At 42.0% G+C, this 22027-nt stretch overlaps 1 protein-coding gene across 1 annotated transcript in view; it reads left to right on the top strand.

Moving 5' to 3' along the window:
• PODNL1 (podocan like 1) overlaps positions 1 to 22027 on the top strand; it is a 906607-nt gene that overhangs the window by 209764 nt on the left and 674816 nt on the right. The window contains exon 3 of the mRNA XM_044057733.1: positions 2317 to 2410. Within this exon, the coding sequence (XP_043913668.1) occupies positions 2317 to 2410 (94 nt within the window). The remainder of the gene's footprint in view (positions 1 to 2316; positions 2411 to 22027) is intronic.

The following is a 22027-nucleotide window of genomic DNA, read 5'->3' as shown; positions in this document are numbered from 1 at the left end:
AGAAGCAGGCAGAGCTGCAAGGCAGTTTCACTTTGGAGAGGGAAGACATAACCAGGTCTGGTTTATGCTGGCATGGATTACAACAACTGTGAAAGGGTACAGACAGGGGGCATGCAGAAGGATCTGCCGCCTTAAATCATCAAGAGAGAGGGTGACAAATGCAAAAAGGTCTTCCATCAGTTTAATTCCATAACTCCGCAAATACTAACATAACATAGGATACCCTATCAATGCATGCGGCAGATAAAACGTAGTTGCACTAATTGTGCAGATTTTTATGGTCAGAATTCTGGCTGCATAAACACAAAACTAGAGTCCTGTATCCTGTGCTCATGTTAGTCCGATTGTGAGCTTTTGTTATATAGCAGGGTGTTGGACTGGGTAAGCAGGTGTTTGTGGAGACCTGTGACTCTGACTGTAGAACTAATATTGAAGTGTGTCTGTGCATCATGACAGGAGGGACAATTTTTACAAAAGGCACATTTTCAGCAAAATTAAAAAGTTACATTTAAAGGTTTAGATAAGGTGAAATACTTACTACTTGCTAAGTCAGGGTACAATAGCTGCAGAAATGATTACTTACGAGCCGGGTTATTGATACATTATTTTTTTATTGATTAATTTGATATCCAGGCAGATTCAGGTGCCTTTTTCAGCTAAGACCTAGGTACAAGGTAAGAAGTGCAACAATCTGTGCAGAGGAACAATACAGAATGAGGTAAAACCACCTTGTCCATTAAAACAGCAGGCTAAAGAAGATTTTATTTTACTCAAAGTTAAAACAAATAATGGACAGATGCAGTAAATCTAGGTAACAGAAACAAACATGCCCCTGTGACATGCATTCCTAGTCTGACTCAGTGAATTCTGCTTCTGATTAAACAAAGGTATTCAAAGTGGAATTTGAAAATCAGACTGCTGTTAGGAGGGGCAAAGCCTTTTTCTCCTCTCATGTGGGGGGTTGTCACTGCATCCCCTTTGTTTACATGATCAGCCTTGAGGTTGTTACAGCTTAGGGACTGTGGAAATCCCCCCTGCAGCAACCTTCTTTGAAAATAATGTATTTTAAAAATTACTGACCAAGTGACCATTACTGACGGTACTGATTACTGAGGGCTAACACTGTCCAGAGATGATTTAGAAGACTTGGAATACGCACTACATACTAATTTTAAAAAATTATGCAGTAATGTAAACACTGAGTACTGGAAAAAAAGGACAGTGAGAAAGATTCAAAATATGAAAAAAGTAATAATAATCACATGATTATCAGTAGTAACAAGCTGCAGTACAATGTGGACGTCCAGTGTAGTACAGAATGACCAAAAGCTCCCACAGCAGGGGCAGGGCACTATCAGAATGCAGAGCAGGAGAGATGACAGGAAATATGATCCCATGGAGTACACAATCACTTGAGGCAATCTGAACCCATGAATAAGAAGATAACAACACCCTATTAAAATGAGAACAAAAAGGTGGGGGGGGGGGCTCTGATGTGTGTGAATTAAGATGCAGTTGTCCCAGTGCTCACTTCTCCTGCTGTCAGTATTTTGTAATCCCTGGGAACCTCAGCAACAGACATTCAGCAGGCATTATCAATTTCTGTGTTTCTTTCTTTGGTGACCTCTGACTCAGGATAATGGGATCCCTCCAGCTGGAAGGTGTGACCAAACAAAGCATTCCTTGCAGCCAACCAGCTGAGACAGAACCCCCCCCCCCCTTCTCCAAGGCAGCAGGACATCCGTTTATTTAGGCAGCTGGTGATACATTCATTTATTTAAATGATGCCAGAATGCAATGTAAAGCCCCCCCCCCCCCCAAAAAAAAAAAAAAAAACAGTTATATAGAGGAATAAGCCAGATTCTTAACTGCAAATGAAAAGAAAGAAACAAATGGCAGACTGGATAAAAGAGGTTGTGTGTTTATTCTGTTTGGCAGAAATCACATTTGCAATAAACTGACCATACTGGGGAGGAAATGTCTTCATATGTACATTGTGCATGTTATTCAATAACATCCACAATGTATATATGAAGACATGTTTCCCATGAGGAGCTCTGGATGTGCACAAACAAGTCAGGGTGTATTTTCTGAGAAAGCTTAACTGACTTTTTCTAGGCCTTAAATCTGGTTAGTACAATGACAGAAAGACTTAGTGCCTAACCAAGTATGTGGAAAAAGTGTCTAATCATTGCAGTTTTCATAAGTGTTGTTACTGTGTCTTTTGGCACAGTAGGAGCACAGGATTTACAGGCTGTAACTATTGTTAAGCTCCTGTCCTACAACAGCTGCTGACCTGTCCTATGTTATCCACAGAACAATCAGCTGGACAAGATTGCCTGTGATGACCTGTCCAGACTAAAGAAGTTGAAGACCCTCAACTTGCAAAGCAACCAGCTCTCCTCCAAAGGTAAGCAGGTGCATTAAGGTGTATATCAGCAGGAAGACGTGTTGCCGGCCGCTATGTAATGTCATCCAAAATCACAGATTCCAAGTTTCTGACTTTTTTTAAGATGCAGTACTGAACACTTTGGAACATACAGAGATATATTTCACACTTTGGATGGAGTGAATGATTTCTTTGCAGCAGTCGCATGCTAGCTAAACAAATGGGATTTTTAACAGAACTTACAGTGGCTACAATCCCAATGCATTCCGTTAGCACTCTGATGGCTATTCCCATGGAGTTTACTTTCACCTGATAAGGGACTCTGTTACTTGCAAGCTACGTTTTTATACATTGCCAACTTCTCATGCCTGCCCTCATGACAAATATAGCATCCTTACAAATTTATGCCACACACAGCTATGAGTAGAGGGCTGTTTCCATCATCCAGACTGCTGAGAGGGGACAAGATATGCTACATACAAACAAGGGAGATCTTATTGAAGTCTTGTCTTCATTATCCCTCCCCTTCTAGTCTCTCCCACTTTACATTATGCTGTAATGTAAGGATACCCATGCATGCAGTACTGCAGATTCTCCCTTCTGTCGTTTAAAGCACTCAGCATCACCCAGCATTCCTTGAGGTAGATGACACTTTTGCCCTACTCTGATTATGTTGCTCACAGATTATACATGCAGAAGTACATCTGACATACCAGGCCTTAGCACATCACATCAAAGGCAGTGGCGGTCAGAAGAAAAGTATTATAAACAATAAATAAATTAATAAATTAATTCAGTCATTAATGAATATATTTATCATTTGTCTGTACTTTGAAGGAAGATAGATTTGTGTTAAGATCCTAGGGCTCATCCTAAGGGTCAGTGGTGCAACAGGTAGCACACTTGCCTTTAGTGCTAGACGATTAGAAGGCTGAGGCTTCTGTTCACACCCTGGCTGCATGGATTAGTTTCCGGTACTGCAGTACAGCATAAGGAGGTGCTGCACTCCTGACTGTGCCTTGTTTGGGATGAGATGTTAAACTATGACCCCATCTACCTGGGATGGTAGTAGCTCAGATGGATGTAAAAGATCCCACAGCACCTATCGAAAAGAGCAGGCAACGTTCCTTGATGCCCTGGCCAGATTTCATCTAGTAGTATAATTACCACTTCAGGTCTCCCCTGAAGAGGTCACTAGCTTAGTAGGGCTAACTCTGTCAACAAATGATAAATAAATATTTATTTATTTATTTATGTATTTCCAGTTTGACCCGCGGTGGTGGTGCTGCGGTAGCGTTGTTGTCTCACAGTAAGATGCTGTCCGGTTCGATTCTCAGCTAGAGCGTTTTCTGCGTGGAGACATGCGTGAATGGGTGTACCTTCGTTGAAGGTTGTGCATCAGGGCTGGTAACTCGGCATGTAAAAATCAACTACCAATCATTAGCGGACCAGAGTTCCACTGTGGCGACCCCTAACCGGGAAAAGCCAAAAGAAACAACAACATATATTTCCAGTTTGATGACCGGGGAGGTCCACTGGGCTCAGGGAGCCTATTTTCAGTGGAGACCCGGGGAGAAAAGCTCCACAATTACAAGGTTTAGTTACAGATAACAGAAAAGCTCCACAATTACAAAGTTTAGTTACAGATACAACCATAGTGTAGAAAATACAATTTACAATTTGTTATCATATTAGAGAGCAGGCATAGGTTCTTTTGTTACATAGTACAATTAAGATAATTACAATATGTACAATTTTTAAGGTTAGATAGTGAGTTAGCCAGGAGTTTAAGAGAGGAGTGATATATTAGACTAGGTGGGGAGCATGCAGTTGCATTTCTTGTTAGAGGAAAGGAAAGCATGTAGCTGAGTTTTAAAACTTTCAAAGTTTTCACAAGTCCTAAGAGAGGAAGGAAGAGAATTCCATTTTTTAGCTAAGGAAAAGGATAGCAGAAGTTGACCAGCAGGACGATTGGGTTTTCAGACAGTGATTAGGTTTTGGTGAGTAGATCTGAGAGTTCTTTGAGGGGAGTAAGGTAGAAAGATGTTGGAGAGAGCAGGGCACTTGGTTGGTTGAAACATGAGTTTGTGCGCTGCAGTTATTTGAAGATAATCAAGATGGGTAGAGCGTTCAAGCCAGTTTAACAAATGAAGGGCAGTACAATGATGGCAGGAGAATTTGGCTTTGGTAGCAAATTTAGAAATCCTATTATAACAGACTTCCAATTTTGAGGTAAGAGCAGCAGATATGTTTGTTAATAGAGGAGCGCCATACATTAGTGAGGGGAGCAGATAGGTAGTGGCAAGGGTTTGTCTGGTGGAAGGAGAGAGAAAGTGGATGTTCCTGTATAGCATACCTAGTTTTATGTGGGTTTTCTTGATGTTTTGCTGGATGTGAGTGTTGAATTTTAGCTGTTCGTCAATGGTAACCCCAAGTAGTTTTGCAGAGGGAACAACCTCAATAGTAGAGTTGCTTTGGGTAATAATTTGGAATGAGCTTTTATCAAGAGGGGAAGATTTTAAGTTAGAGAACAATAACATTTTGGATTTATTGGCATTTAGTGATAGGTGATTTTGAAGCATCCAGTTTTCAGTGGTGGAGAAAGCAGTTTGGGTCACAGTTTGAAGCTCAGGGAGGTTAGAGGTGCAGCAGATTAAGGTAGAATTGTCTGCATGTTGCACAATTTTGGTATTGGGTATGGCTTTGTGGAAATCATTAATAAAGATGTTAAACAGCATTGGACCAAGGATAGATCCCTGGGGTACCCCAGTGGGGGTAGGAAGGAAGGTTGAGGTACCTTTCCCCATTTTGCAGATTGAGACCTGTCAGAGAGGTAGCTTGAGAACCAGGATAAGGTATTCTGAGAGAGATTAAGGTTGTAAAGATGGTTTAAGAGATGGGTGTGGGAAATGGTATCGAATGTCTTGGACAGATCTAGTAGAACTGTAGATACTATTTTTCCAGAGTCACGGGCCAGATTTATTGTGTCTAAGAAGGAGAGAAGGGCAGTGATAGTACTATGGCCAGGACGGAAGCCATGTTGGGTTGGAGTGATTAGTTGGTTATTGGTTAGGAATGGCATAAGCTGGATGTGGATGCATTTCTCCAGAAGTTTTGAGATAGGTGAGTGGATAGCTATGGGGTGGAAGTTTGAGATGTTGTTATTTTTGCCTCCTTTATGGAGAGGTAGAATAAAGGCAGAAAGCCATTTGGGCACATAAGATTCTTGCATCGATCTATTTATCAGGATGCTAATAGGGAGAGCGATGCCATCTGCGGCAATTTTTAGGAAGGAGGATGGGATATTGTCAGGGGCATTCGAGCATGGTTTTAATTTAGAAAGTATTTTTTTCATGTGGGAGGTTGATATGGGTTTAAGCTCGAATATTGGAGGAGGATTGGGAGCAGTGGGTTGTAAGGGTGATGAGGGAGGTTGGATAGGCTGAGGGGAAGGATTATTGTTAGGGAAGGTTTTAGTTAGTTCTGCTATGGAGTTGCTGAAGAAGAAGGTGAATAGAGAGGCTACTTCAGGATCAGATTTGCTGGAGTCTATGCAGGGGTTGTTTTTGGTATCTGCATTGAGGAGAGAATTAATGGAATTCCAGGACTGTTTTGGGCTTTTTTATTGGTTAAACTGGAGTTTAATATCATAGGACTTTTTGTCTCTATTGATTTGTTTTTTAGTAAGGTTGCGGAGTTGTTTATATTTAAGCAGAGTATCTGGTTGCTTGTTTTGATGGTATGTTTTCCAGGATTTGTCTCTTTGTAGCATAAGTTTTTTGGTATCTTTGGTTAACCATGGGGCGGTTTTGGTTTTTATTCTTTTGGTTCTTGGTGGAGCTAGGGAGTTGAGGATGTTTAAGAAGGTTGAGTTGAAAAATTCTACAGCATTGTCTAGTAGAAGAGTTTTTAGAGGGTTCCAGTTTGTTTGTTTTAGGGCGTCTGAGAAGGTGGTTGGATTAAAGTTTGTGAGGTTACGTGTTTGAATATATTCATATAAGCGAGGAGAGGAGTGGGTAGCTTGGTGGAAGAAAGCTGGAAAATGGTCTCCTAGAGGGTCGGGTGTAATGCCAGAGCTGAAGACATTATTTGGATGGGATGCTAGGATCCAGTCGATTGTGGTACCTGGGGGGTTGTTTTATTGGGTCTGGTAATGGAGTTAATTAGTTGAGTATAGTTAAATAGTTTGCTGGATAAGGTGAGATTAGGGTTGTTGACTCGATTCCAATCAATATTTACGTCTCCAAGTATGATGGTCTCATGCTTAATATTGGTAGAGGTCCAGAAGAGAATTTCCTCAAGAGTAGTGGTGTTATTACCAGGAGGGATGTAGAGGGCAATGATACAAATGCTTTTGTGGTTATTTATTTTTAGTAGGCCTATTACTAGTTCTGTATTGTTGAATGGAGGGATAGGATTGGGGTAGGGAGTGATGGATAGCAGGTTAGAGTAAAATAAGGCTACCCCACCCCCTTTTCTATTTAAGAGATCGTGTCTGAGGGATTGGAATCCAGGAGGGAGGATTTCAGAGTCACAAATATGAGGTTTTAACCAGGTTTCTAAGATGGCTACAATGTCAGGTAGGTTGTGGTTTAACCAAGCATGGAAGTGGGTTACTTTATTTCTTAAACTTTGGGCATTGATGGTAAAGAGTTTGAGGTATTTATGGTTAGCTGTGTTGTTAGTGGTAGGGGGATTGGGGCTAGAGGAACTGTTTGGTCCAGGGTTAGGATGTATGTCTCCAGCTAAGAAGAGATAGTTGAGGTAGGGCAGTAGTATTTTTGAATTAGTCTTTAAGAATTGTGGACAGTAAGATATTGGTTTAGGTTTGTAGAATTTAGTTGAGGGGGGAAAACTTTTAATTTTGAAGTGGAGTGAGTTGGGTTGAACTAGAGAGGCAGATATGTTGTGGAAGTGTGTTTTAGTGGGAAAAGAAAGGAGGTTGAGAGTAGTGGGGCAGGATAGGAAAGGGGGTAGAGTAGGCTATAGGAGTAGGAGGTGGAGTGGTATAATGGGAGTAAGAGTAGAATGCAGATAGATGGGATGAGGATGGATTGAGGTACGTGACTAGACATGGTACAGGATATGAGGTAAGATGGAGTAGAAATGGTTGTTATAGGGACTTTGGTGGGTGGGGAGGAGTGGTTGTGATAGGTGGGTGGAGATGGAGGGGGGAGGGGTTGAAGAGTGAGGTGATTGGTAGAATGACAGAGGGAGAGGTGTGGTGTTAAAATAAATGTAGGAGTAGTGGGGGCGGGTGGAAATTGGGGGCAGTGTAGGGGAGTGGAGTGAGCCCATAGGGCGAATGGAGTGGGAAGAGCGGGATAGAAGATGTCTGGCTGTAACCAATCAGCCAGCTGTAGCAGAATATGGGAAAGTAGGTAAAGAAGAGGGGTAGCAGGGGTAAGTCTAGGCTGTAGGGAGTAAGGTAGAGAAGCAAAGCACAAGTCAAAGCAGGGCAGTAGGGTAAAATAAGCCAGAGAGTGGGGGATAGCTTGCTGAAGAGACAGAGAAGGATCTAAGGGATCCTACCTTGAAGTAGTAGAGCAGTGTCACGTAGTAGTAAAATATAAAAGGGTAGCTTAGGGGTAAGAGAGTTAAGAGATAAAATGAAGGAACCCCTGTAGGCTGCTTGGCAAGTGTGGGGAAAAGTAACACTATGGTAGTAAACACTTTTAGCAGGTTTGTTAAATAAGTATGGTAGTAAACACTTTTAGCAGTATTGTTAAATAAGTAACAGTACATACACTTTAAACTATATCCTTAGGGTGACTATCTTTTGAAAGCTCCTCAGTGGGTTATAGCAGAGTCCCAAATGGATGTCCTTTAGGGGTGGTTTCTTGGACTGTTATGGGTAGGGTTGAACACACGAGCAGCTGTAGGGAGAAGAGCAGAATAACACAAGCATTAGTTGAGCAGAGGAGGAGGAAATGCACACACAGGGCTTTAGTACAGTGGGAACAGGAAGTATAGAGAAAGAGAGGAAAAGAGGCAGCAGAGAATTAACAAAACACTGTTTGTAGAACAGAGTATCACAACTATGACCTTAACTGATAATGCAGATAACATTTAAAAATGTTTGTAGCAGTTCCTAAGATATAGAAAGTACAGGCATTTAATTCAACATATACAGGTTTGTAGCATATATAGGCAGCTAAAATCAACAAATAACGTTCGTAGCAGTTACACAAATAAGGCAGATAACACAGTTACCAAGTGTACATATTGAGGTAAAACAAAGTGACCCTTGCAGACTATAAACAAAATGAGAACTTTATACAGGCAGTATGCACCTAAGCAACCTAACAGACTGTGAGTGTGTCTCATGTAACCGCTCTTATTGCAGCAAACATCTAGTGGTAGACATAGAAGACTTACAAATAAACCATGTATTCAGATTGCAGCAATATCGCTAGCACACTACAGTTCCATTGAATACCCTCCAAATAGGGCAGGAAAACAGTCCATAAAACAGTGCAATGCCGGTAAATGCTCGTGGAGGCAGGCAACAGGTCTTTGTATACTGCGGCTCAGTAATGTAAGTACATTAGTTTAAAGTAGGAGCCTTGAATACCCTTACTATAGAGCAGAAGGACAGACTACAGAACCGTACAAAGTGGTTAACACATAGAGCATGTCATTAACTGTAACAGTGTCGGCTCAGTAATGTAAGTACATTAGTTTAAAGTAGGAGCCTTGAATACCCTTACTATAGAGCAGAAGGACGGACTACAGAACCGTACAAAGTGGTTAACACATAGAGCATGTCATTAACTGTAACAGTGTCGGCTCAGTAATGTAAGTACATTAGTTTAAAGTAGGAGCCTTGAATACCCTTACTATAGAGCAGAAGGACAGACTACAGAACCGTACAAAGTGGTTAACACATAGAGCATGTCATTAACTGTAACAGTGTTGGCTCAGTAATGTAAGTACATTAGTTTAAAGTAGCAGCCTTGAATACCCTTACTATAGAGCAGAAGGACAGACTACAGAACCGTACAAAGTGGTTAACACATAGAGCATGTCATTAACTGTAACAGTGTCGGCTCAGTAATGTAAGTACATTAGTTTAAAGTAGGAGCCTTGAATACCCTTACTATAGAGCAGAAGGACGGACTACAGAACCGTACAAAGCGGTTAACACATAGAGCATGCCATTAACTGAAAACAGTGTCGGAAGCACATTATATCTTCCTTTGAATACCCTCCAAGTAGAGCAGGGAAACTGACTATAAAGCCATATAATGCAGGTTATACCTGTGAGGGGAGGCAAAAGGCTTTTGTGCACTACAGCTCAATACAAGCCGTTCAGTGGTTCAACTGGAGCTGAGGTAGGTCAGCAGATGCTGGGGGGGGGACGCAGCAGCCAACACAATTGCTATTTCAGATCATCTTATTGAATTATGCAGCAATTTATAGAGAACTGACTCCTTTTGAGGGCCGATTATTGGCAAACATTCAGAGCATTCAAGTAAACCACTCTGCAACTTATGCAGCAATGTATAGAGCCTTGGTACCTTTAGAGGGCCGAGAATTGGCAAGCATTCAGAGCATTTAAATAAACCGCTCTGAAACATATGCAGCAAAGTATAAAGTCTTGGATCCTTTGGAGGGCTGATTATCCGCAAACATTCAGAGCATTTGAATAAACTGCTCTGTATCCCACTCGCACAGCTTGTCACAGGTCTACCGCATAGAAAGTAACACCAATTTGTATCAGTGCAACACTATCCCTAGCAGCAATTAGGTATGAGTTAGAGCTTAAATGTAGCTTAACAGCTATTGAATAAGAGGCAGCAATCCTTAAATGTGCAGCACTTACCAGGCAGCCAGCAGCCTACGGCAGGACAGATCAGCGTGGTCCACAGGAATATTTCTAAAATGTTGCCGTGGGTATTAGTGGCACTATAAAGACTAGGGGCAGGAAGAGAAAGGAAGAGGAGGGGGGTAGGGCAAGAGGTAACAGGAAGGGGAGGTAATGCTGGGAAGGAGGGATAGGAGCAGTTACAATAAAGAGTCACTATAGGTCACTATGAAGTCTAGGGGCAGGAAGGGGAAGGAAAGAGGAGGGGGTAGGTCAGGTGGAAACATGAAGGGAAGGTAGTGCTGGGAAGGAGGGAATAGGAGCTGAGTGAGCAGGATAGAAGATGTCTGACTGTAACCAATCAGCCAGCTGTAGCAGAATATGGGAAAGTAGGTAAAGAAGAGGGGTAGCAGGGGTAAGTATAGGCTGTGGGGAGTAAGGTAGAGAAGCAAAGCATAAGTCAAAGCAGGGCAGTAGGGTAGAATAAGCCAGAGAGTGGGGGATAGCTTGGTGGAGAGACAGAGAAGGATCTAAGGGATCCTACCTTGAAGTAGTAGAGCAGTGTCACCTAGTGGTAAAATATAAAAGGGTAGCTTAGGGGTAAGAGAGTTAAGAGATAAAATGAAGGAACCACTGTAGGCTGCTTGGCAAGCATGGGGAAAAGTAACGCTATGGTAGTAAACACTTTTAGCAGGTTTGTTAAATAAGTATGGTAGTAAACACTTTTAGCAGTATTGTTAAATAAGTAACAGTACATACACTTTAAACTATATCCTGAGGGTGGCTATCTTTTGAAAGCTCCTCAGAGGGTTATAGCAGAGTCCCAAATGGATGTCCTTTAGGGGTGGTTTCGTGGACTGTTGCGGGTAGGGTTGAACACATGAGCAGTGGGCAGCCAGCAGCCTATGGCAGGACCAATCAGCGTGGTCCACAGGAATATTTAAAAAATGGCACCGTGAGTATTAGTGGCACTTTGCATTTGCTTGATGGTAAAAGATAAAAAAATACTCCGACATTTAAATGTATCTAGATTCTACCAAGCCTCCATCCACTCTTCTTTCTTATCCCTACTGCACTTGTGTGAAACCCTTAGGATGCACAGTAGGAAGCTGTGCCTATGTTTGTCCATACCCTGCACCCAACACTGACATAAACACCCCCCTCTAATATCGCTGTGTGGAAGTGACAGAAGAAATATAGACTTTTCTAAATATAAAACCAGAAAATATAAAGAATCTAGCATAATCACTTGGACAAATACTGTACTCAGACAAAAGCACTCTACAGTGGATCACCCACTGATTCAATATGGATTAAGAAAACATAAAAGCAGTGATACACACACACTACTGCACGTAACTGTTGATGGTCATTGCCTGGGGCAGGGCTGCTGCCCCACCTCAGTTCCCTGGAATGTTTTCAACTTATTACACTAGAGAAAACTCTTGACTGTAATTTTACTTGAGGGGTTATAAAGTGGTGGGGGATTATGGGCAGTGGCCCCCTCTCATGAAATGACTCTCAACAGCTATGTACAATATTTATATTGTGCTGTATTTAACAAACAATGGGGAGGTTGAGGGGGCAGTAACCCACTCACATGCACTGACCCGTAAAAGTTAATTAAATGCATTAGTACATAAAGTATAGCCACATAACCCATTTCATGTATATTGTAAGTATAAAGTGATCGGCAGCACTATAGAATCTATCTAATTTAATGTCAATACACAGAATGTAATCTGCATACATTTATAAAATATGTAGTGAATGGAGCTCCATGTTATCACTCTGAAATATTCTCACTCCAACTGTTTAATCAATAAAAAGGGGTCTGTTGCCATGGATATGAACTTTCCCACTCTCTCCGTTACCAGCTTGGTGGATGTGGGCATGTAGAATTTGCCTCATATTTACTGACAGCCAGTTAATTCTCAAACAAACTGATATGGTATGTGAGAGGTGTATTTACACAATGGCACTGCAGACAAAATTCTCACATAAAAGTACTCCTAATGTCAATAAGGTTTTCAGTAGTACACACGTTGCACCCATCACACACAATTTGAAGCAGACATATAGACCTACATATGCTGAGGCATTTAAATGTAACCTTCCCAAACCCCAAAGACCTCCTAAATAAAGTACACATTATAAATGCCTTTGGCAAGCCTGAATGCACTCTTTCAAAACAACACCCACATCAACACATACAGCCACAACTCATGGAGCCTCTACTTCTAAGCCCATAAGGCAAACCGCCACACAATCCAGCATTATAGTCATTGGAGACTCCATTGTGAGTCACACTGATGTTTTTCTCACTAGGCTGAGTAAGGAGAAAGTAATTGTCAGTTGTTTATCAGGAGCTATGATCCACCACATTTAGCACACAATCAGGTCATTGGACCACAAGTACCAGTATGACTCAGTAATAGTCCATTTGAGTGTAAATGACCAGAGACGTACCTCCCTAGGCTGTATGGAGAGACATCATGGAGCTCTCAGAATGTGTGTCTCAGGCTGGTATGAGCCTAGCATTGATCAGCATTTTACATTCTCCGTAGATGATGCCACAATATGAACAAAATATGACTGACTTTAATAATTGGCTTAGTTTCTGGTGTCATTCTAAGGGGGTGCAATATTTGTCAGCATGGAAGGGGGTGATCAACAGACCATTTAGCTTTACAAGGGATGGTCTGCACCCCTTTCCTCTAGGCTTTTGAATATTAGCTAAAACATTGTCTTCCCTCATAGTGCCTGTTTTATTCAATCCCAAACTAAAAGTACTTCTGACATAGTGAATTAAAACCAAGAAAATGTAAAGTTATTACTACTCAATGCTAGGACTCTAAACAAAAAAACTCCACTCCCTAAAATCTCTCTTTACCCTAGAGAATTCTGACATCTGTGCAGTCACTGAGACATGCTTTAAATCTGCAGATAGCACACCGACAGTGCAAGGTTATAATGCCTTCCACACATTTAGACCAGCTACTAGACAGATAGGGACTAAAGGTGGAGGTGTCTTGATTTACATCAAAAATAAATATACCTCAAGGCTGGTCAAACAGGATGATGCACTTGAGCTACTCCTTGTTCAAATCACCATAACCAAATCCAATACCACTTCCTTGCAAGCTATAGGTCCTCCTCTATGAACCAGGAAACCCATGCTATGTATTTAAACTTATTGGAAACACTCACCAATCCAACCCGATACCATATTCATGGGCGACTTTAATTACCCCACAATAGCTCTCAACCTCTTGGCACAAAAAATTGGGCAAAGCCAAAAATAATGGGGGAGAAAAGCCTTAAAAATAGGGACAAAATTTAAATAATGCTCTTATAAACTTAGAAAGTTGCTAGAATAAAAGGCCTTGTTTACTAAGCATTTTCTGAAGTATACAAAGTCTGAAACTCAAACGACTGTCATTATTTAGTGAATTCAAACCTCATTGATTTGCCACTGAAGTCAGGAAAATCACAAATGTAATGAGGAACAAACCAAAAATATGAGACAAAAAACAGGATATTCTGCAAAAACCTGTACAGTTGAGAGGTATTTTACCCCACTATTAACTGGGAATCCTATATAATACCAAATGTCCCTGGACCAGATTGTCAATACACCAACCATGGGTGCAACCATACTGGATCTGGTCCTCACTAACATGAGAGAGTACTGCACACCCCCTAATGTAATGTTTTTCCTGGTAAGGTCAGACCACAAAATGGTCTCCTTTGAAGTAAAAATAAAGCCTGGACCCCCAGCTAACCCTAGAATATGCAGGAACTACTCTAAGGCTAACTTCCTGCTATTAAGTGATAACCTGGCAAAATTTCAAGCCCCCATAAACCCTGAGACCACTGTTGCCTTTGCAAAACTGTTTACATAAACTCTATACAAGCATGTTAATAGCTGCATAGAGGCAGCTGTACCCAAGAGGAAGAAGTACAGAACTAACTCAAAAAACAAGCCACCCACAAAATCAATAGGCTGTATACCAGAAGGAAGAAAATCATGGCAAACATTAGGAGGTGCAGCACCCAGCAGGATAAAAGCACTCTCACCAAACTAAACAAACAGCTCTGAGGAAAAATAAAGTCCCCCAAAGCCAAATTTGAAGCAAATTTCGCCTCCTAGGTCAAGGACAACCTGAAGGCATTCTTTAGCTATGTCTGCACCCTCAAAGGCAATACACAATTGTGTGCAGAGCTCATTGTAAATTGAGCCACCTATACTGAGCCAGGAGATATAGCAAACCTACTGGCCGACATATTCAGCTCCAGCTTTACCCCTCTCTCCCTCTCAACTTTCTCTCAGGAAATACCATCAAATATAACTCTCCCTGCTATCACTATGGAACAGGTCCTTAATGCTCTAAGTCCAAGAACACTGTATCAATGATACCAGACAATATGCCAGGATGCCTTCTAAATAGCATGAAACGTGAGCTATCAGGACCTCTGGAACTGCTATTTAATTGTAGCCACCAAACAGGCTTTGTACCTCATGAATGGAGAACAGCAATGGTCATCCCTCTGCACAAAGGTGAGCCATCTACAGACCCATACATCTCACTAGTCTTATATACAAAGGCCATGGAAAGAATTATCATGGAAATGATCAGTAATGATATAGTAAACCCCCAGACACTGGACCCAATCCAGTTTGGTTTTGTCAATGGCAGGCCATGCTTACTTAACCTGGTAGACTTCTTTGAGGAGGTCACCAAAGCAATGGATGAAGGCAGAATGGTTTACACTACCTACCTTGACCTGGTCAAACCATTTGACACAATAACCCACTTGGGCATTATTGACAAACTCAAGAGGATAGGTACAAACCCATATGTCACCCAGTGGATAGCCAAATGGCTCACAGACAGGACCCAGGAAGTTAGGATTGGGAAGTCCACCTCCACAAAGAGGCTAGTCACAAGTGGAGTCTCTAAGGGATCGGTCCTTGGACCACTCTTTTTTTTTACATTTACTTCTCTAAAGTCAAGGCCAATGCCAAAATGGTGTCCAGCTGACTAAATTTGCAGATGATTGCAAATTAGCAGCTGTCATTGAATCCCACACTGACACAAATGTTCTCCAGGATGGGCTGACACAGACAAACAACTGGTGTCAGAGCCATGGACTAAAACTAAATGCCAAGAAATGCAAAATAGTATCCTTCAGGAATTCATCCACCCCTGGTAACTATCATATTGAGAACACACCCCTTAGAGATGACCCAGTAGTCATGGACTTAGGGACACACATTGACAGTAATTTAGCCTTTGACCATCACGTGTCTACAGTAGTGAGGAAATCATTCTATGCTGTGGAACTTATAAACTAGGTCCAAGGAAGTCATTGTTCTACTGTATTCGGCATTCCTCAGACCTATCACTGAGCACAATGCCGCCTTTGGTATGTACCTAACTAGGCATATCCAATAACTGGAACATCCACAGAGGTTTCTCAGTAAAAGAATACAGGACATAAGTAAAATGTTCTATGCAGACTGCCTCAAGGCCCTATTCCTGTATTCTGTCTCCTACACGCTATTGAGGGGAAATCTATGCCTGGCATACAGGACATTGTCAGATGCCACTCTGATGGACCTCCTGGATATCCACAAAGCAAACAGCACCAGTATTACCCATTCTAAAGACTTAAATATTGCCTGTGATATAAATAAGACCTGCTGGAGAGACAGGTATATATCCCAGAAACTACCCCATCTCTGGAACAGGCTTCCCATCCATGTGAAGCAGAGTTCCTCCCTAACCCAATTCAAGTTGGATGGAGAACAGGAAATTCATCCTTGGCTTGACACCTATGTCTCTAATGGACACAGGCAACCTGTAAATGGTTCATCTCCCAGGCCCTGCTTGTAAATGTTTCATCTCCCAGGCTGCTGCTTACACTGGTCAAGGGTACCAGAACTTATCAGAGATTTGGGATGCATGGCTAGGCTTAAAAAGGCCATTGTGGTCGTTAGCCTAGTAAACACCTATGGACCTATAAATATTAACATGAAAAAAGGGCTTCCCTTAGTGTGAGATCCATTCTTAACAGTTCTTAGGGGTGTTTCTTCAAAGTTGTTAAGGATACCCTAAGTGCTGTTAATAATGGGTCTCACATTAGTGATTAACACTGGCCTGTGCTGGCTAGCAGTGAATATTAGCAGAATCTAAAGCAGCTTTTAAAAGCTGTTAGACCTTCACTAGGCCATGCTTAGAAACTGAAAGTGTAGTTCGCTAGGCCATGCTTAGACATTGAAAGTGTAGTTCACTAGGCCACGCTTAGACATTGAAAGTGTGTCAGAATGAAGCATCAAACAGCTTTCAAAGGCTGCTGTCCCTTCTGCCAGAGCAGCACTTTGTTTCTGCCTGCGGTAGCATTCAACTGTCCCTAATATTGCAGAACATCACTGATTTTGCATGATATTTTGCCCTTTCCCTTGTAAAACATTTGCTTTATTGCTTAATCACTGAGGATGTCAGTCAGTCAATAATGCCGGACATTAGAGTTTTATATTTCTTGTTGTTCAGAAAATGTCTGTTGATGCAATTGCTCTAGTAAATTTAGTGAATTAGAGCAATATTTAAAAACTTCATCTGAATTTGATCCTTTGCCCCCTCCAAACTGTTTTTGCATTTGTCCAGAATTCTTTTTTAAAACGCCTTTTTTGAATTACTTGTGACACAGCCAAACGTATATTTATATAAAAGTAAATAAACTATATTAACCAGTTCATATTTGCAAACATTATTTATCACTTATATTATTCTATACAATAAAATCAATCCAACATTACATAATTTGTTTAATTCCTGCCTTTTCTTAAACCTCATTCTTCCTTCAAAACATTTTCTGCATGTATTTTTCCCAAAATTTCCTTTCCTTTCCTTTCTATGTGATTTGCTCATGCCCTTTTCTAAAGATCCCACTTCTTGCTGTTTTATCTCTGTTATAATATTCACTTCTAGGTTTAGACTTTGATTTACATTTTCTAGTTCATAGGTTCATAGGTAGGTAGTAGGCTATCGGCCCTGGGGCCTATACAAGCTCAACCAAAAAGGTACCCTGGGTTTTGCCACTCAAGAAAATTATTTTCCTGTGCCACTGTCGAGCAGAGCCCCAGAGGTGATCCCTGGGGTGAATTTCCTATTTCCCATCCAATCATCAAGATTTTTCTTGAAGAGTGCTAATGAGGAGCTTTGTTTGACATAGATAGGTAGCTTATTCCAGAGTATGGGAAGTCTCTGGGACAGGAATCTATCCCTCCTGCATGTTCTGTTCATTGTGGTGACAAGGTTTAGGTCCCTAGAGCGTGTAGCTCGGAGGGATTGGGATTTCTTTAAGTGGAGCATGTCCAACAGCTCTGGGTTTGACATAGCTTTGTATGTTAGGCAGAGATCACCTCTGAGTAGGCGATATACGACGGAGTAAAGCTGGAGTTTTTTGACACAGTTTGCGTAGGGCATATGTTTGAAGCTGGTAATCCTCTTTGTGAGGTATATCTGCGGCCTTTTCAGTTGTTGTAGATGTCTTGGGAGGTACATACCAAAAGGGGCATTGTACTCTATAATGGGTCTAATGAGTGATGAGTAGAGGGGAACAATGACCTCTTTTTTCTGGATGACAAACCTTTTGTGATGAGGTGTGCCACGTAGAAGGATTTCCTGACTACTGTGGCGATATGATTATCAAAGGAGAGACTACTGTCCACCTGTGTCCCAAGGTCTCTTATCACACTTTCGGTGTTAAGTATACTACTGCCTATGTTGTAGTTCATGGGTACAGAGTTTTTACCAAAGGGGATGACAATGCACTTTTTGGCATTGAGCTTGAGGCCATGGCTTTGACACCAGGCATCTGTCTCAGTGAGGCCCTTTTGTAGGATGTCCACATCATTAGGAGTTTCGATTATGGCTCCTAGTTTGCAGTCATCTGTGAACTTCATTAGCCAAAGACCTTCTGTGTTAGCCTGGCCTTCAGAGAAGTAGATACTAAACAGGAGAGGACCCAGGACTGAACCCTATGGTACTCCACTTGTCACTGGTCTGAAGTCAGATTTGGAGTCTGCTACTTTCACAGTGTGGGTTCTGTCAGTGAGCCAGTTGGCAACCCATCTTGTGACATAGGGATTTATACCTAGTTTAGTGAGTTTATCTATAATTCCAGAGTGGGGGATGGTGTCGAAAGCCTTGGCAAGATCTAGATAGGCTGTGTGAACCACCTTACCCTTGTCTACGGCTTTGGTGACTGCTTCAAAGAAGTCTATCAGGTTTAGGAGACATGATCTGCCTTTTAGAAACCCGAACTGGGTAGGATACAGAGTTTAGAGATTACCAATGTCTTTGTCTATAAGTTCCATGGTGCTACGTTCCATGTCCTTGCAGACCAGGCTCGTCAGGCTAATGGGGCAGTAGTTCCTGGGGTCCGTGGTGGCTCCCCCTTGTGGATTGGGATAACTGTTGCTGTGCACCATTCAGCAGGCACAAAGCCTGAGGTGAAGCTATGATTGAACATGGTACTTAGGTGGTGTGCAAGTTTGTTCTGTAGTTCGTGTAGAATGCAGCCTGGGATGTTGTCTGGTCCCATGGATGCTGTGTTCTTGGCTTTGGAGAGTGTGTTTTTTACCTGTGCAGCCGTGATTACGGGAACTTTGCATTCGTCCGGTATAGAGATGGGCTCTTTAGGGGGTGAGAGGGGGGTAAAGTTAGCATTGAACCTATCTGCCAGGATGTTGGCAACATCAGTTGGGTCTGTATATTTAGTGCCATTGTGCTGTAACTCAGAGCAGATCTGAGTGTTGCCATTGAGATTCTTGACATAGCTATAGAATGCTTTGTGGTTGTCTTTAGAATCAGTGGTGATTTTGTTTTCGTAACTAGCTTTGGAGGATTTTATCAGGGATCGCAGCTTCTTACTGAGGCTGACCAGGGAGCTCCTCCACTCATGAGATTTTACTCTCTTTTGCAAGAGTTTCTTCCTTCTGTTGTGCAGTTTGTTTATGACAGGGGACCACTAGATCGGCTTCCTTTTTTTGGAGGATAGCGTCTTGGTTCTGTTTGGGATAGCACGATCCATGCACTCATGTAAGTGCTTGTAAAGTGCAATTGTGTAGGATTCAGTAGTCTTAACTGTATTGTCCATCTGCATGGGTGTCATGAAGTTCACCACTTCTGTCTTAAGAAGCATGAAGTTGGCTTTGGAGAAATTTTTTACCATGGTTTCCTTAATGGGGGGTGGAGGCAGGATGTGGATATCTAGGGTAATTAGCTTATGTTCGGATCTGACCAATGAGGTTTTGACTTCAGGTGTGGAACACTGGTCACTCATATTGGTAATGACTAGCAATAGGATATTGTTGCCCTTGGTGGGGTGTGGATAAGTTGATCCAGGGCATTGGAGTTTATGAATTCCAGAAAGCGTTGAGCGAAGGAGTTGGTACATGAGTAGTTTTCCCAGTTAATGGTGGGGTAGTTGAAATCGCCCATTATTAGGGTGTTTGGTTGAACCCTAATATTTTCCAGTACATCAAGAAAAGAGGAGTGGGAATCCTGGGGCATGGTGGGTGATCTGCAGCAAGCTACAATTTGGATTGCAGTTTTGCCCAGAGTTAGTTGCACTTGGATAACCTCGGCTGCATTATGCTGAGCAACTAGCCTGGAGGTGTGGATATCCTTAATGAATATGGACACACCTCCACCTTTGGTGTTCCGGTCCAGGTTACATGGCCAAAAAGTGCGGTATGAGTTATAACTGGGCAGTGCAGGGATGCTCTCCGGAGCCTTGAACCAGGTCTCAGTCACTGCACAGATATTGATGTTCTCCATTTTAAGGAGTGCCTCAAGTGAGTGCATTTTGAGATTTAGATTTCTAGCATTGAGTAGCATCACCCTCAGTTTTAGCTTGCCTGTTCCTGCTATGGTGGTGAATTTGTCATTTGAACCTTGCCTAAAAAAGGCACTATAGGGGCGACAAGAGCCTTAGCCAGTATCCGGAATCCCAGGGGTGGCAGGTGCAGGCCATCTCTGGCAAAGCATCGTGGTCTGTCGACCATGTCATCCCAGGCAGACAGATACTGGATCCCTTAAGAATGGCACCAGAAGCTTAGCCAATTGTTGAAGTCAATCATTTTGTCCTTGTACTGTGGCATCATTCTGGGTGATGGCAGAATGCTACTCAGGGCTAGGGTCATACCTGCCTGGGCTACAAGATCGGAGAGCTCTTCCATGTCTCTTTTCATGTAGTCCAGGGAGGTACATCTCAGGTCATTCACACCAACATGGACAATGACAGAGTCATATTTGTACTTGTTGTGGAGTGACCTGAGTGCGTGTGTTATGTGGCAGATCCTGGCACCCGACAGACAGCTGACAGTAACCTTCTCCTTGTTTAGCCTGGTGAGTGGGACATCATTGTGCCTGGCTATAGAGTCACCTATGACTAGTGTGTTGGGTATGTTGTTTTGCCTTATTGGCTGTGGTTGAGTGGCACACTGAGTCTGCGGGCTATGTGTCATTTGGGTTGTGTTGGGGGGTGGAGGTTGCTTGCATTTCTGCTTTGGAGGTCTCTGTTGCTTGAGCAGATTATTATTGAGAGCCTCTGCGAATGTTTTTGTGTTTCTATGTGCGGATTTTGGTGGTGTAGATTTAGTGAGACTATGTGATGAGTGTGGTGTGGTGCAAGTGTTTACCTTCCCCTCTTGACTGTCAAGTTCAGTTTTGATTGGAAAGAGCTTTACCTCCAGTTTGGCTAGATAAGTGCATCTCTCACAGGTTGTAGTGTTGGGTGGTAAGAGGAGAGGGTTGTCTGTGTACATGAGGCAATTTCTACATTGCCCCAAGATGCCCAGATTCATCAGATAAACAGGAGAGAACACTGGGAGCTGACCCTTGGACATGCTTGAATAAAAAAATATTTTCCTTTAGATAAGTAAAGTGAGTACAAGAGCTGTTTTTCCTCTAAGCAAGTGAGGAAAGTAAGTACCAAAACTGTTTTCCTCTAGGTAATGAGGAAGGTTGAGTGCTGTAGTAATTAGTAGGTTATTTAGTGCTTACAAGTTCTGAATAAGTGCTGATCACGAATAAGCAAATTCAAGTGCTAAAAGTAAGAATCTGTATCTGGACTAAGCTAGTTACAGGAAAGAGGGGAAACAAGTGCAGATGTGGGCTTTTAAATCAGAAAGTTGAGAGAGATGGAAAAAATGCCCAAACGGCCAATAACTACAATTTCTGGGCCAGAACCACTCCTTATGTGGTAGATAGGTTACCTAGTGCTTAAACTCCCACTGATAAGCTAGAAGGCTTTCCTCCAACACAGGAAGCTTGGGGGGAGGGGCTCAGAAGCTTACATACAGTCCTGGATACAGCAAATCTGAATCTGGACTACACTAGTTATAGGAAAGGTTTTTTTTTTTTTTTTTTTTTTTATATAGTAATTGCTTTTTTGGTAGCCACCAGAATTAAACATATCAAGGCCTTCCTATCTCTAAGCAATTCAGATCTGTATCCCAGCTCACAAAATCATTTCCTTAGTTATACTCAGTTGCTCACCCAGTATATCCTGACAGAGTACTCTGCAGGGATTTGTTTAAGTTTGCCAACTCATTACACTTTGAAAACATATGCTCTCAATACCTTTTCCTTCACCCATTATGCCTTCAACATTTGCCATCTACCTGAGAAAAAAATTCTTTGGAGCCTGCTTGAGGTATAAAAGTAATTATGCAAACACTTCCACGCAAAAATCTTAAATCTTCTAGACTGTTACTTATTTGGAAGGCATACATATGGCCTCCCGTTGTTTCTTTG

This window comes from Protopterus annectens, chromosome 15.part0 (genome assembly GCF_019279795.1).
Source record: "Protopterus annectens isolate FY-2018-M chromosome 15.part0, PAN1.0, whole genome shotgun sequence".
Taxonomy (NCBI): Eukaryota; Metazoa; Chordata; order Ceratodontiformes; family Protopteridae; genus Protopterus; species Protopterus annectens.
Note: the sequence above shows the minus strand (reverse complement) of the source record. Positions and strands in the feature narration are given on the sequence as shown.